The sequence below is a fragment of the Phaseolus vulgaris genome, chromosome 2 (assembly GCF_051622355.1).
Source record: "Phaseolus vulgaris cultivar YP4 chromosome 2, ASM5162235v1, whole genome shotgun sequence".
NCBI classification, from domain to species: domain Eukaryota; kingdom Viridiplantae; phylum Streptophyta; class Magnoliopsida; order Fabales; family Fabaceae; genus Phaseolus; species Phaseolus vulgaris.
Window position 1 is genome coordinate 25,535,014 of NC_143499.1, and position 15,874 is coordinate 25,550,887.

General features: G+C 34.1%; 1 protein-coding gene across 1 annotated transcript; it reads right to left on the reverse strand.

The window, feature by feature from the left end:
• Positions 1–302: 302 nt before the first annotated feature.
• Positions 303–2,166, reverse strand: LOC137811069 (2-oxoglutarate-dependent dioxygenase DAO). The gene is made up of 3 exons (XM_068612649.1): positions 1,736–2,166; positions 804–1,119; positions 303–711 (listed from the first exon to the last, which is right to left on the reverse strand). Exons 1-3 carry the CDS (start codon positions 2,074–2,076, stop codon positions 466–468), a joined length of 903 nt encoding a protein of 300 aa, XP_068468750.1. The 5' UTR covers positions 2,077–2,166; the 3' UTR covers positions 303–465.
• Between the last annotated feature and the right edge of the window lie 13,708 nt (positions 2,167–15,874).

Genomic DNA, 15,874 nt, shown 5'->3' on the forward strand with positions numbered 1-15,874 from the left:
ATAAAAAAAATTGACCCAAAATTATAATTTTTGAAAAAAATACACTGCTTTAATATAAAAAAAATCATAATATATAAATTACTATTAACATCACGTTACAAGTCTTAAAATTAAATTAAACTTAAAGTATTATTACTTAATATAATAACAGGAATATTTAGAATTTATGTAACTATATATTTGTAATTATAATACCACTTTCTAATCACTCAAAGATTTCCTTTTACATATGTCTCTTCAATTAAATGATTATTAAAATAAGTTATAAAGTCTAATAATACTATATTAAATTTCAGCACAAATGCCAAACTTCCCAACAAGTTCCATTAAATTATTTAGCAGTAACTTAGTTTCAGTACGTGCATTTCCCCCAGTTGCCGATCAAATACATAAATTTCTGAAAAAGTGGGGCATCAACTTTCTTAAACCCTGTTGCCTTCAACCTCTATATCCTAGTTCCTATGACTAGGCCAAGCGTAATAACTCCAGGGCTTCACCACTCACCATCTTATTGCTAACTCTCAGCTTCCTATAATCTTTATAAATAAAAGGCCGATACAGACGAGGGTGATCATGGTCCACCAGTTCCTCTGGGGCCTCAACATTCCTATTTCTTGGTGCCAACATAAATGTAGCAATTGAAAAACGTTTGGTGGCTTCCTTGCACTGCACACGATGTACCAAATTGCAAAACCTTCCATTGCTCCACACCTGCATATTTGCATACAATTGCATGCTCAAGTTTATCCATAACAGCATAACAAGCCTCAGAAATTAATCTCTGGTTGGTTGCTATTACTTACACGAGCAATGTCTCCAAGATTCACTAGGAGGCTCCCAGGGAAAGGAGGAACTGGCAGAAATAAGGCAGAAGGGTTGAGCACTTCAAGACCACCAACATTTTCATCATCTTGAAGAATGGTTAAGAAGCTTGAATCTGTGTGTATTTGAACTCCACCGGACCCTACTGCTTCTGGGGTGAAGTTATATTTGTTAATTCTGAACTGACATGGCCAGTCCTTCAAATCATCAACAACAACTCCTAGAGATTCAGCAATCTTTTGTCCTATCTTCACTGCCAAACCATGAATTGCTTCCCCATATCTCTCTATAATTTCCCTGTCAAAATCAACACTCACACTTCAAAAAAAGCCAATGAGAAATTGTCCTCTCCAACGTGCCAATGGGGTCAAAATAACAATTGTAAACAATACAAAATATATAAAACAATGTGGCTGAGTTTTATAAATATTTGTTGAATGAAGTTTCATTACTTGACAACTTTAACTATCAAATTTATTAAGATAACTTACAAAACCATTAACTATTTTTATATTTAAATACTACTTTTACATATTCATTCAACTGCCTCCTAAATCAATGTGGCACAAACCTTCGTTTGTATTTTTTTTTTTAAATTATTTTTAATTCATATAATTTATAAACGTGTAATCTTGATCTTCAATATTATATATTTATGAAGCTGTAAAGACCGGATTTAAATATATTTTTATATTTTATTTAAAATTCATTTTATACAAAAAAAAATGTTTTATTCCTTTTACAGTGATAGAAAAATAAAAAAGAAAGAGAATTATGAGATAAACATAAGGCATAATGGAAAAGATATATAGAGAAAGAAATGTAAAAAATATTATGTAAACAAAGCTAAAGCAGTAAATAATAGAGAGAAAAAGGAGAGAAAAGAAGGAGAAAAGATGGAGAAAAGAGTAACCTGTGGTGGGGAGAGACATGAAGTTGATAGCAGAAATTGTGCAGAGATTGTGAAGAAGTGAAATCATAGAGGCTTAGGGCCTCGTAGAAAGGGTTAACTGCAGTTGGAGCCATGTAACCACTACCTGCAATGACTTCTGTGTTGCGTTTTTTGATCTCGAAAGGAAGATCATGCAACGCTTCATTGACCTTCTTCATCTCAGCCATTAGGGTTGGTGGAATTGAGTGGTTGATGATCCTGAAACAACCCCATCTTTCACATGCCTTTCTCAGCTTCTCGCATTCCCCCTTCTCACAATCAATCTTCTCCATATCAACCACTGGAACATTGCTCTCTTCCATTCTACTATCCTTGCTCTTCTGTTCCAGTGGAGGTCACCAGGATGAAGAGACAACAGGGCTATTTATTCACACTTTTCTTTTAAGTATTTTGGGATTTTTTTTTCCACCTAATCATTTTTAACTTTGACCCAATATTTTTTAAATTTCAAAAATTGTCTTTATTTTAAAAAAATTAGAATAATTTTTATTTTCGAAAATGAAATTCTACATAGCAACTCTAAACAAATTTTAAAGAATAGTAAATAATTTTCCTTTTTTTTCTACATACTACTATCACTACTTGCAAGAAAACCAGGAATTAAACATATAATGAAACATATTTTATTATAATTATTATTTTCATCTTTTTTATTTATTTTTTATTATTATCTACAGTTATATATAATAACTATTATTAATGTTAGACACAAAGGGCAAGATCCAAGTCCTCAACTGACCAAAGAAATTTTAACCACTATATCAGACAAATTCTTTTGTCATATTATGATTTTTATTATACTTATTATTAATATTATTAATGTGGGACATATGCAAATTTTCTTAAATATGTAGCTTAAATATAATTTAATAAAAACTATATTAAAACTTTCAAAAGTTTAATTCATTTTATTTTAAATTTATACAACAAATAAATAAATTTAATGTATAAACAATTGTATATAATTTATAAAAAAAATTCTTTAATTTATACAAAACAATTAAATTCAATTTATACAACAAAAATAATTCATTTCATTTATATAACAAAAAGTTATTTTTAAAATATATAACAAATAATAATCTATATTGTTTAATTTATATATGACAATATATAAATCAAATAAATTTAAAATAAATAATCTTTAAAATAATAAAATATTTTATATAACATTTAAATAATTTAAATACATCTTTACTTTTACTCAATTAATTTTAAATTAAACACTTAATTAATTTAATAAATTTAATTTAAATAATTTATATTACAAATTTATAAATTAAATATTTTATTATAATATTAAAGAAATAATTTTAAAATAAATACAATGAAGAATTAAATATTAAAATATTTCTTATAATGTTATACATTAAATAAATTTAAATAAATAATTTTAAAATTCTAAAATATAAACATGTGTGGGTCGTGGTTGACGCAAGCTGACGCATATGCGTGGGTCGCGACCAACAAAAACTGGATTTTTAAAAAAAATAATAAATTCATAAGTGCATTCGTTTTGCGTCGAATGTCATTTTGCGTGGGTTTTGCGCCATTTGTCCAACGATATTAGCGTCCGTAGTTGGCCCACGCAAGTATTTGGAAGCTAATTGATTGTTTTCTTGTAGTGTAGTAAATAATTTTGGGTTTCTGGATAAATATAATTGAACAAAATTATTTTAAAACTATGGAGTGAGGCAAATACTAAACATATTATTTACTAGTGGTAGATTTTAATGTTGGAATGTGTAATTTTATTAAAAAATACCAAAATTTGATGCCTTTAAGATGAGGAAACAAATTCAACCCACGATGTTCTCTCGATGGATCCTTCGCATATGCGAAAAAGGAATTCAAAAGGAAAACACTTTTTTAAAAGGAAAATGATTTTTCAACACCCGTTTCCTCTTTGCTACAGATTACACCTTATTGAGGTGGCTGTGAAGCTGACATGATAAGGGGCATTTTTGTCAAATGAAATAGCACGGGATTTTGTTTTGTAAAAACCCTATTTAGAGGTGCAGTGGGAAATGAGAAGAAGCTTGAGAGGTGCAGCGCAAAAACGTTGAATCCTAAGAAGGCGAGGATGATGTGGCGGAGTGTGGCAGAGTTCGAAAAGGTTTCTTTTGGTGAAATCGCTCAACCCTAGTGAAGTGTGGGTGAATTTCGTTTCGTCATTTATAAATTATTTAACAATTTGCAGAAAGTTACTAATAGCCTATTCATCTATATAACTAAGGTACAACAACAACAACCCTGTTTTGGATTGTCATGAAGAGAGAAACTAAGGTACAACAACAACCCTATTCATGTATATAACTAATGTACAACAACAACGTGCGTCATAGGGGCACCATGAAGAGACAAAAAATGTGGGTAAGAAAGGAAGAAATAAATTGAATGCATCGTGGAATTGAATGCAACAAATAAGAAAGGAACAAATAAATTGAATGCAAGAGTACCTTGAATCCTTCAATGCAACAATACCTTCAATGCTTGTGTGCTAAGTTCAGTGTGTAGTAAATGCAATGAAGAAGAAGGATTGCTATGAATGAATGAACCACCTTTACTTTTCAGTTTGAAAAAAAATTGAATGGAACTGAACATTGTTGTAGTTTGATGAAGGGCACGATTTTTGTCTTTAATGTGTGAAGGGAAATAAAAATTGGTTACGTCAATTGCAACAATATATTATTTAAGTGGAAATTCAGCATTTATGAATGCAACCTACTGCCTGCAAAAAGTGTACTTGCAGCAAAAGTATACTTCCACCTTAAATGCTTTAAACAACCATATTTCCTTTACTTTTTAGAAAGTCGTACTGCACCTCACCTAGAAAAGATTTACAAATATTTTTTCTTTGCATTTATCTTATCTTAATTAATTAGACATGACATTTACTTTTTGACACAATGCACTCATAGTCCCTCTTCCTTCAAACATTACATGTGCCTACCGTTGATACATATATCGCATGACATATTTGAATATTTTTAAGTAAACATCCATTCCAAATGGAGTCATGGGAAGGGCTTGATATCGACGACAACGACATTGATAGTTATGTGCGCCGTTTCAACTCCACTACTAATGTCATTACGGGACCAACTGGTAATGCGCAAGCCATGATTCTTAGTCGGAACTCTGACCAGCCAGTAAACACTCAAGAATTTATAAACCATATAGGTCAACAAACTTATGAGCGTGATTTTACATCCAACCCATGGAAATGGGCATAAAAATTCCTTCAATTCCAAGGTAATATTCAATCACATTTTTTTAGAATGGAACCGCGAAATTTTATGTCTAATGATGTTTTAATTTTATATTGAAGGACAAGTTGATGGACGTGGTTGTGAACAAATATCATTCCTGGGAAGTTTGAAAGAGTTAGATGTTTTCCCACTCCTAAGTTGTGTTATCAAATCATGCAAGCACACTGGTCTAGGAGACATGTTAATAACAATTAAGGTAACATATGTATTATGTAGTCTTTCATACATTTTGTATAAGAAGTTGTATATTAAATTTTTGGCTTTACAGGATCCGATGGGGACTGCAAGTGCAAGTGTTGATGGGAAGGTGTTAAAGGATGTAGAATTTGGTTCTCTAATTGAAGTTGGCTCTGTCTTAGTGTCTTAGTCTTAAAAAATGTATAAATGCACGAAAAACATACATTTCTTTTACAATTCCATATGTGATGTCATTCATACAAGTAGTTTTGTGTGTTTTTTAGGTTGATATTTTCAGTCCAAATCGAAGGAACTTCTACCTTAATATAACTCTTAACAACATTGTCAATGTATGTAGTCAAACAACATAAGTGTAATATAACTCTACTCCATATAATCATGGTCTTCTTTACATTACATTACATGCTTGAAATTAAATTGTCATTCATGTAGGTTTTCAATTTTGATATATGTCCACCAACTAACGACTTAGTTCGTGCTTGTCATCCAGTAGTAAGACTTCCACCCACGACTCTAGGTACAACACAAGAAATGAACCACACTTTAAAAACTATAATGGAAGTTGCCCATGTTTATTGTCTAACATTTGACTTCCTCATCTATTTTCGGATGTAGAAAAGATGGAGTTATTATTCAAGGCCATCAAAAAATAAAGAATTAGACGGTATTGAATGTTATGTAGGTCGAACTTCTATGTAACGTCAAATAATGTTAAATGAGGATCATTAACATGTGCATGACATATTATTTCGTATATTTCAATGACATATTCTTTCCTATATTCAACAACTTTGGGTGGTGCCTGAAATTCTGGTGTTTTAATGTAAGTGAAGACCCCTTTGATTTTAACTGGGGACCTATGTTGAACTTTTTGCACAGTCATTTGGTCCTGCAAGTGACATATTAGTTTTGAGTTTTTTGGATGCAAAGAGGATTCATATGGGAGTCCAGGGACCTCATTGGAGGTTTATGCCATTCATTGGTGAAAAACTACCTGAAATTCTGGTGTTTTAATTTAAGTGGGGACCTCTTTGATTTTAACTGGGGACCTATGTTGAACTTTTTGCACAGTCATTTGGTCCTCCAAGTGAGTGATTACTTTTGGGTTTTTTGGATGCAAAAGGGGTTGAGATGGGAGTCCAGGGACCTCATTGGAGGTTCAGGCCATTCATTGGTGAAAGACTACTTGAAATTCTGGTGTTTTAATTTAAGTGGGGACCCCTTTGGTTTTAACTGGGGACCTATATTGAAATTTTTGCACTATCATTTGGTCCTCCAAGTGAGTGATTAGTTTTGGGTTTTTTGGATGCAAAAGGGGTTGAGATGGGAGCCCAGGGACCTCATTGGAGGTTCAGGCCATTCATTGGTGAAAGACTACCTGAAATTCTGGTGTTTTAATGTAAGTGGAAACCCCTTTGATTTTAACTGGGGATACTTATTCCCACTCGTAGGTACTTGACGCTTATAACAGAACAAATGTTCCATCGCCCATATATGAACAATGAATACAAAAAAAATCATTTATTAAAAGGTCAAACACATGCACAATTATTACAAACATTTACCAATAAGAAAAATGTTTCATATTACCTATAAGAGGTAAACGCAACCATCCACATGGATATACGGCATATTTCCCTCCCCCCCCCCCCCATCAACAAGGTTAAACAACCCATCATGAACTAAACTCAATCTAGTAGGGAGAATAAACTCCGACAAACCTAACAAGATATACAACTTACAAAAGTCCTCTGAGGAAATATCATTCCCAAGTTGCAAAATTACAAAATATATCATTTCCACAGTTACATCACCTTCTTCAAAAAAACTCCTTATGCGAGATATAATACTGTTGAAGCTGGAGGAAGCTTCTTCCCTACCAAGGCTTGATGTGTGTTTGATGAAGAAAATGGCTTGAGTGCTTTGAAGATTGTAATAGGTTTTTAGATTCATTTGTAATTAGGCTTGTAAGTGTGTATGATTGCCTTTTGCTGTGTAACCTATCCTAGATGCCTAACCAAGTCTAGATCAAGCACATGATGTGGTTAAATGGTTTTTGAAAAGCTTTTTGAAATGTTTTTAACAGTTTTAAAACAGTACACAAATAAATCTGTTTTATGGAGAAAGAATCTGTTTATTTCTTCTCTGTTAAAAAGGCTTTCGTTAAATAGTTTTTGAAAAGCTTTTTAAAATGTTTTTAACAGTTTTAAAACAGTACACAAATAAATCTGTTTTATGGAGAAAGAATCTGTTTATTTCTTCTCTGTTAAAAGACTTTTCTAAATTTCTGTTAAGGCACTAAGGGAAAGCTCAGTTCGTTATTTCAGTTAAGCTGAGCTGGCCTGTGTGTTATACTTTAATCTGTTTTACTGTGAAAGAACAGGTTTATTCTTTGGTGTGCTGAAAGGTTTTTCACAAGTTAGTTAGGGCACCAAAGGTACCACTCAGACAGTTATTTCTGTTAAGCTGAGTTGGCAGTTTTTACAAAATAAATTTGTTAAGTTCAAAACTGAATCTGTTGTTTTCTTAACTGCTTTTCAACTGTTTTTTGAAAAGAAGTTAGAAACTGTTTTTTGAAAAGAAGTTAGAAACTGTTTTCTATATAAACAATGTCTCTCTCACATGAAAGAGTGCTGAGGAATTACGCTTTTGACAGAGATCAAACAATTTCCATGTGAGAAGAAGGATTGAAAGAGTTTTTGAAAGGTTTTCCAAAGAGATTTTCAAGTGTGCTTGTTCTAGGAAACCTTGAATCTTGGTGAAGGTGTTGGTGCAGTTCTGCAGCAAATTGAACTACTGGTTTTGAGTTCTTGCATCTTCTTTTCAGGTGTAATCTTTCCTTTATTCTGTTTTGTAAAGGTGTAAGTGTTAGTCACTCCTTGATAGGGTTTCTTGGAGTGCAAGGTGTGCTGAAATAGGGTTTTTCAGCATTGTGTGTGTTGTTCTTGTAGTGTTCAAGAACTGCTGGTTTTGTAAGTGATTGGTACTGTTTTTAGTGAATTCCACCTTGGGGTAAGGTGAGACTGGATGTAGCTCTGTATGAGTGAACCAGTATAAAAACGTGTGTATCTTGTATTCTCATACCTGCACTCTTTTTTGGTTTTTGCTTAATTCTGTCAAGAACTAAATCTGTTCTTTTTAAATTGAATCTGTTAATTCTGGGTTAAGTGAAAACTGTTCTTCCTGATTTGTTGAAGTTTTCTGATCATAAACAAGGTTGCTGCATATAATGGTTTAAGTGAATTGTGAACAAACTGATCATTCATTAAAACCTGAGAAAGGATCATACTTCTTGAAATCTTGTGTTGTGTAGCTTTTGATTGATTTCTAAGCATATCTGTATCCTTCATCCTCACAATATTAAACTGATCTGGTTCTGTTATATTTCTTGTTGAACACAATTTTACATTGAACAAAATTCAAATTGTGCCAAGACTGCTATGAAGAATCAATCTGTTTCACGTAAAAACAATCTGTTCTTTTTGCCTCTGGAATACTGAAAAATTGTGTGTTCTTGCGAAAATTTTATAAGCTCAATTCACCCCTCCCCTTTTGAACTTAGACACTAATAGACCCAACAATTGGTATCAAGAGCTAGGGCTTGTATTTTGCTCAAGTGTGTGTATGATGTCTGAGTTTAAATGCCTTTTGCTGAAGGTGCATCTATTAATAGACCTCCTATGTTTGGTGGTGTTAACTATGCTTTCTGGAAAATCAGGATGAAGATCTTTATGGAATCTATTGACATGGGAATCTGGGATGCAGTGGTCAGTGGACCTTTTATACCTATGCAGGTTGTCAAAGATGAAACAATAAAGAAGCCTTGGTCTGAATGGAGTGAAACTGAGAAGAAAAATGCCCAATATGACTCTTTAGCCAAGAATATCATCACATCTGCACTGAATATGGATGAGTTCTTTAGAGTCTCTCAATGTAACTCCAATTTAATGCAGCCGTGCATTACAAGTTACAGACACCCGGCGCAATGTCATGTCTACTGAAACAAATTATTCATTATTTAATGCATTTAAAAATTAAACCATTTACAAACCATGAATTATGTAAAATTATTGAATTTTGAAGTCCATATAAATGACCAAAATGCAAAGTAATGACAATGTTGAGGGCAAACTGAAATTTATGTACTTCAACCGAGGGTCCAGAAAAGGACTGTGAAGGTGATGTTTCCTCTAACATTTATTTTTTGAATTTCTTCTAACATTGGTTTTAACATGTCTTTTTCCTTCTATTACAAATTGAAAGGTGAAAGGAATGGAAAATTGGGACGGACTAGATATTGACACAAGCGATCTTGCTGCATTTGTACAACGTTGCAACACAAACACATCCACCCACTTAATTTCAGGACCGGTTGGCAATGTTCAAGTTGTTATACTCAATCAGAATTCAACACAACCACAAGGCACACAACAATTTATGAACGAAATTGTTGATGCAACTCACCAACGTGATTTCACTAGTAATCCCTGGCGTTGGGCAGAACAATTTATTCAATTTCACAGTGAGGAAAATCTCATTTCGAATGCAAAAATACTCATATATTTTTATATTATCCCTGAACCTTTGCGTCTCTCTATAGGGTTGTTAGCGAAACATAAAATGGATGCTCTTTCAACATTGAGGTCATTGAAAAGTACACGTGTGTTGTCATTGATAACTTGTATTGTCAAAGCATGTGAACCCAATGGCCTAGGAGACATGACAATAACTATCAAGGTTAGAGGTTAGCAAGTATACATGTATATAAATCCGAAAATTATACAAATGCTAGGCATCTGAATGGAGAAATGGCAATGCAGGATCCAACTGGAATTTGTAAAGCCAATGTTCATTACAAAGTCATGCAAGATAATGAAATTGGGCCTCAAACTCAAATTGGGTTTGTCTTAATCTTGAAAAAGGTATTTTTGGATAACATGTCGTTCTCCTTATGCACGTGTTTTTTTTATCTAACTTAACAAAATTTCACGAACAAATTTCTAAAGAATAGGTCGGCGTTTTCAGTCCAAACAGCATCGCACACTATGTGAACATCACAATAAACAACATAGTTAAGGTAAACTGCTCTAATCAAAATAGTTGACAACATTATTAACAACAGTTTCAAATAACTTGGTACATGTAAAATACATTTAGGTATTCAAAACTGACATTGGTCCACCGACTGAGGACTTAATCCGGTCGACACATGTTGTGGAAAGGTCAACACCAGAAATAGGTGCATAAATCATTCTCTAGTCATCAAACATGAAGACCTAAGCATAACACCAATTTACTTATATTTTTATGTCTATGCAGATCCTAAATTGATGGCAATGTTGGATGAGGTCCTTGCTGCCCATGTCCAGTGACAACAACAATGAAAATTAATTATGATTGGTTAGGTCTTCTTGTATTCCACTGTGCATACAACACTGATATGATGTAATTAAGCAGACATATGCCATTAAGAATGCTTTTTTCTTTTACGGGAATAACTAGTCCAAGGTGTTTGTAGTGCAGGACCTTTACGCCGTTGTCTGGGTTCATGCTCCATCCGCGTGTACATATTACTTGTTTCATTAACTGCGGAGGAAGAAGCTTAGATTTCGCTGAAGCTTTTTTCTTCATCGTTACCGAACTTGACATTGGAATAATCCACTGCAATTGGTTCAATATACATTGCACAGTCCTTGATGGAGATCAAGCTCAAGTGGACATGGAGGCCAATCATCAAGAGCAAGAAGAGGTTGAGGCTCAAATGGAGGACGCTCATGGAGTTCAAAGCCCACCTCAAAGGCTTACAAGGAGCATGTTCAAGGCTTTAGGAGCTAATGGACGTTTGTTTTCTCTTTTTGTAATTTCTCTGTTTGAAGGTGCTTAGAGGGAAACATAAGAAACCTCTTTTGTAAAAGCATCTTTAGGTTTTTAGATTAGGAGTCTTAGGGGGGTGTGCGTTTAGTAGGGAGGTGTAGATGTAATAGGGAGGTGCCAAACTAAGAGAGGAAGTCACACCTTCCTCATGCTCTAGGATTGGCGCCACTTTCATGTAATTTGGGGGGGAATTTTGAATTTAATTAGCTTTGCATTTCAGCACCTCTAGGCTATAAATTAAGGTGCTGCCTTTGTATTTTTCAGATTGGAAATTTGTATTAGTGAAACTCTACTCAATTTGAGAGAGAATTGGAGAGCTTTGTGCCTTCCTCACTTAGTCTTATCTTGAGAGTTCTTTGGTTACCTCAAGTGGCGGCATAGCACACTCATCTTGGAGTCTCCATCCTCTAAGTGGCGTGATTATCCAACCAATCCTCCATCTTCATGAGCTTTCTCTTCTCTTTCCTTCCTTCTCTTTTTATGTTCATGTCTTAGCTTGTTTCCTTTGCTTTTCAGTTCGGTTTTCTAGTGTTCATGTTGTTTTGCTTCGGTTCCTTTTTCTATTTGTTGTTCCTCATTGTTTCTTCTTCATTTCTAGCTTAATTGTTCGGTGCATTTCTGTTCTTATGCATTTTGTTCGGTGCTTTTGCCTTTTCATTCAATTTGTTCGGTTCAATTTGACAATACATGGAACTTCCATATGAGTTTGGATTTTGGTACTAGTCTTGGTGAGTTCTTGATCATAGAACCTTGATCCAATTCTATCATAAAGTGCCTATCTCATATCCAACTCAAAATGATTCCTAAGAATGTCAAGAATCATTCATATTGTGCTATTGGAATAATATCATGTGGTATCTAGAGTTTAGGTGTGTTCTTGTTTAATTTTGAGTTGTGTTGCACTTTATTTCAAGAGCTCTTTAATTCTTACCGTTTACATTTCTGTTTTAGGCTTACTTTTGAGTTTTCTTGCTGTTTTCTTAATTGTGCATATGTTTGTGTATTTTCCTTTTTAAATCCATACAAGTTTTGTCATAGTCATTTTTTCCATAATTGTCATCACTTCTTGTAGTACTTTTATTGAATTTTTTTGTTTCTTGCTTTGGTGTCATATAATTTTTTTTCTGAGTTTGATATTTGATCCTTTGTGCATTTTCTGTTTTAGATTGAGTTCATACTTGTATTTTAGACCTATACAAGTTTCTATACATCATTTTCCATTATGTTTTTGCTAGTTCTTAATTCTGTTTTTCATTCCTGTTAGGATTCCTCTGTTTTCTGAAAACGTGCTTACTGTTTTTCCTTATTGCAATTGATTTACTCACTGGAAAATTCTGAAATTCTGGATTTGTGTTCTTCAAAGTGTTAGAAAAGAGTAGAAAAAAGAAGTACTCAAAAATTCAAAGTACACAAAAAATGATAAATAAAATACAAAAAGTGTACAATTCTGCCGAAAAAAATACGGTAATCTAGCAGTGATTTTGAAAAATTTATCTCAATTAATTGGCTTACTGTTTTTACGTAATTCCAGTGCCATTTTTGAGCTAAGATCTTGAAGTTTCTGTGGTTAAAATTTTATAATCCAGTTCGCTCTATATCATTCCAGTTAAATCAGTGAACATCAAGCACAGTTTGCATAAAAATATTTTCCAGTAGTTCTGTTTTTGTTTTCTTCATCCACTCTAGTGCTTTTCTTTAAGTATTCTTTTGTGTGCCTACTTTTTCATTGAGTTCCTTATTTTCTTGCTTGTCTTTTATTCATTACTCTTTGAGTTTGTCATACATCTAGTATTCCTTTTGTTATAGTCTTTTATTGCTTATACCTTTTCTTGTTTGTCTTTATTGCTTCATTGGTTTTGTTGTGGTTGGCTTTGAGATTGGTGTGCCTTGCTTTGACATCTTTCATTTGAGGATTCCTAAGGCCTCAAGATCAGCTTGGTGCAGGGACATTAATTCTTTGAGAGTGATTTTTCAGGCCAGTTTCACTTCGGCAATTTGGTTGCCAAATTAATTTTTGCTAACTTTGTTTCTTAACTTGTTTGCTGTTTTTTGTGTTTGCTGTTTTCATTTGCAAATGGCTGGCTATTAAAGTGGTGAATCTTACAAGCAGCACTCTCCTTCCAAAGCTTCAGTCCTTGGTGAATTGCATGAAGCTCAACGCACCATTCGGCGTTTGGAAGAAAAATTGCAAAAGATGGAGGTGCAACAAGCTAGGCCATCTCACTCTATCAATGGTGGGCATCATTCACATAGACCTTCATCAAGAGGTTCTTCAAATGACTTTGGCCGTGAGGAGGACCATAGGAGAAGGCAAACTCCACCTCAATTCCATGGACATAGACATCACAACCAAGGGGAGAGACATCACCGTGGAGTTGGATACTACCAAGATACAAAGGCTAGGCTACCTTCGGTCAAGCTTCCTTGTTTCAATGGCTCTAGTGATCCTAATGTGTATTTAGATTGGAAGGCTAAGTGTGAACAAATATTTGAGATCCATGAGATCCAAGATGAACACAAGCTTAAGCTAGCCACCTTAGAGTTTAGTGATTATTCCATGAAATGGTGGCATGGTGTTGTAAAGGACATTATCTATCACAAGGGTCCTCCCGTGGACTCTTGGAACTCTTTAAAGGATCAAATGCGCGCTAGGTTTGTGCCCCCACATTTTAGGAAAGACCTCATGTTGAGACTCCAACGGTTTCAACAAGGCACGCTAAATGTGGATGAATATTACAAAGAGTTAGAAACGCTTTTGCTTAAAGTTGAATTAGAAGAGAGTGAGGAAGCTATGATTGCTAGGTTTGTGAGTGGTCTAAGGAAGGACATTCAAGATGTTGTTGAGTTACAAGAGTATTCATCATTGGGTTCTTTAGTTCATCTTGCAATGAAGGTGGAAGCCCAACTTGCTAAGAAAAATTCTTTCAAAAATTTTCCCAATGATGGTTACTACAACAATTCTTGGAGGAACAAAAAGTCTTTTTCAAAATTTCCTTCTAAAGATTCTTCTTTCAAACCCAAGGAACCTAAGCCATCTACTTCTAGGCCTAAATCCCCAATTAAATCGTCTAGTAAGAAATGCTTTAAGTGTATGGGTTATGGTCACATTGCGGCTAATTGTCCTTCTAAAAGGAATATGTTTATGCATAATGGCATTGTCATGAGTGAGCATGATTCGGATTCACCTAGGCATTCTTCACCTTCTAGGGTGTCTAGTGAGAATGAGAGTGAGAGTCCACTTGGAGGAGATTTGTTAGTTGTGAGAAGACTTCTTGGACAAGTTTCACAACCTTTTGATGAAAGTCAAAGGGAAAATATTTTCCATACAAGATGTCTTATTCAAAACAACATTTGTTCTTTAATAGTGGATGGGGGTAGTTGTGCTAATGTGGCTAGTACAAGAGTAGTAGATAAACTTGGATTGCCTACTATCTCTCATACAAAGCCCTACAAATTACAATGGCTTGGTGAAGTAGGAGAAATTGTTGTGAATAAACAAGTCCTCATCCATTTCTCTATTGGAAAATACAAAGATGAGGTATTATGTGATGTTGTGCCCATGGAAGCTACACATGTTCTTTTGGGAAGGCCTTGGCAATTTGATAGAAAAGTTTTTCATGATGGCTTTTCTAACAAACTTTCTTTTGATTTCCATGGTCACAAGGTTACTTTAAAATCTCTCTCTCCTAGAGAAGTCCATGAGGACCAAATCATCATGAAAAAAAAGAGGGAGAGTGAAAAAGATAAAAAAGATAAAAAAAGATAAGAGTTCTAAGCCTACACTTCTTGTGTCTAGGCATGAGCTTCAAATGGAAATAGTGGCTCACCATCCTCTTTTCTTAGCCATCCCTAGAACTCTTAAGCTAGAACCACTTGTTGATAGTCCTCATTGTTTGGAAAATTTGGTAGAAGAGTTTCAAGATGTGTTTCAAGATCCTCCAAAAGGACTTCCACCTTTGAGAGGGATTGAGCACCAAATTGATTTGATACCGGGCTCTTCCTTACCAAATCGACCATCCTATAGGACCAATCCAAGTGAAACCAAGGAAATTCGCCAACAAGTTGAGGCTTTGATTGAGAAAGGGTGGGTTCAAGATAGCATGAGTCCTTGTGCTATGCCTATCATCTTAGTGCCTAAAAAAGATGGACATGGCGAATGTGTTCGGATTGTAGGGCCATCAATAACATTACAATTAAGTATAGGCATCCCATACCTAGGCTTGATGATTTGTTGGATGAATTGCATGGTTCAAAAATCTTTTCAAAGATTGATCTTAAAAGCGGCTACAATCAAATTCGTATCAAACCGGGTGATGAATGGAAAACGGCTTTTGAGACCAACTTTGGTTTGTATGAGTCGTTAGTTATGCCCTTTGGTTTAACTAATGCACCAAGTACCTTCATGCGCCTTATTAAAGGAAAATAAAGAATAGGGTAAATCCCTTGTGTATATTGAACACATAGGGTTATGTTTATATAGGAAAAAGAAACATATGGGCTAAGCCCATTACATAAATATGAGATATCTAACAATATCTATAATATCTCATAATATCAAATAGTATTTAATTATATCTAATAATATCTAACACTCCCCCTCAAGCTGGTGCATATAGATCATATGTACCCAGCTTGTTACAAATGTAATCAATCCTAGGTCCTCGTAAGGGTTTAGTAAAAATATCTGTTAATTGATTATTTGAATTAACAAACTCAGTCTTGATATCTCCTGATATAATCTTTTCTCGAATGAAAT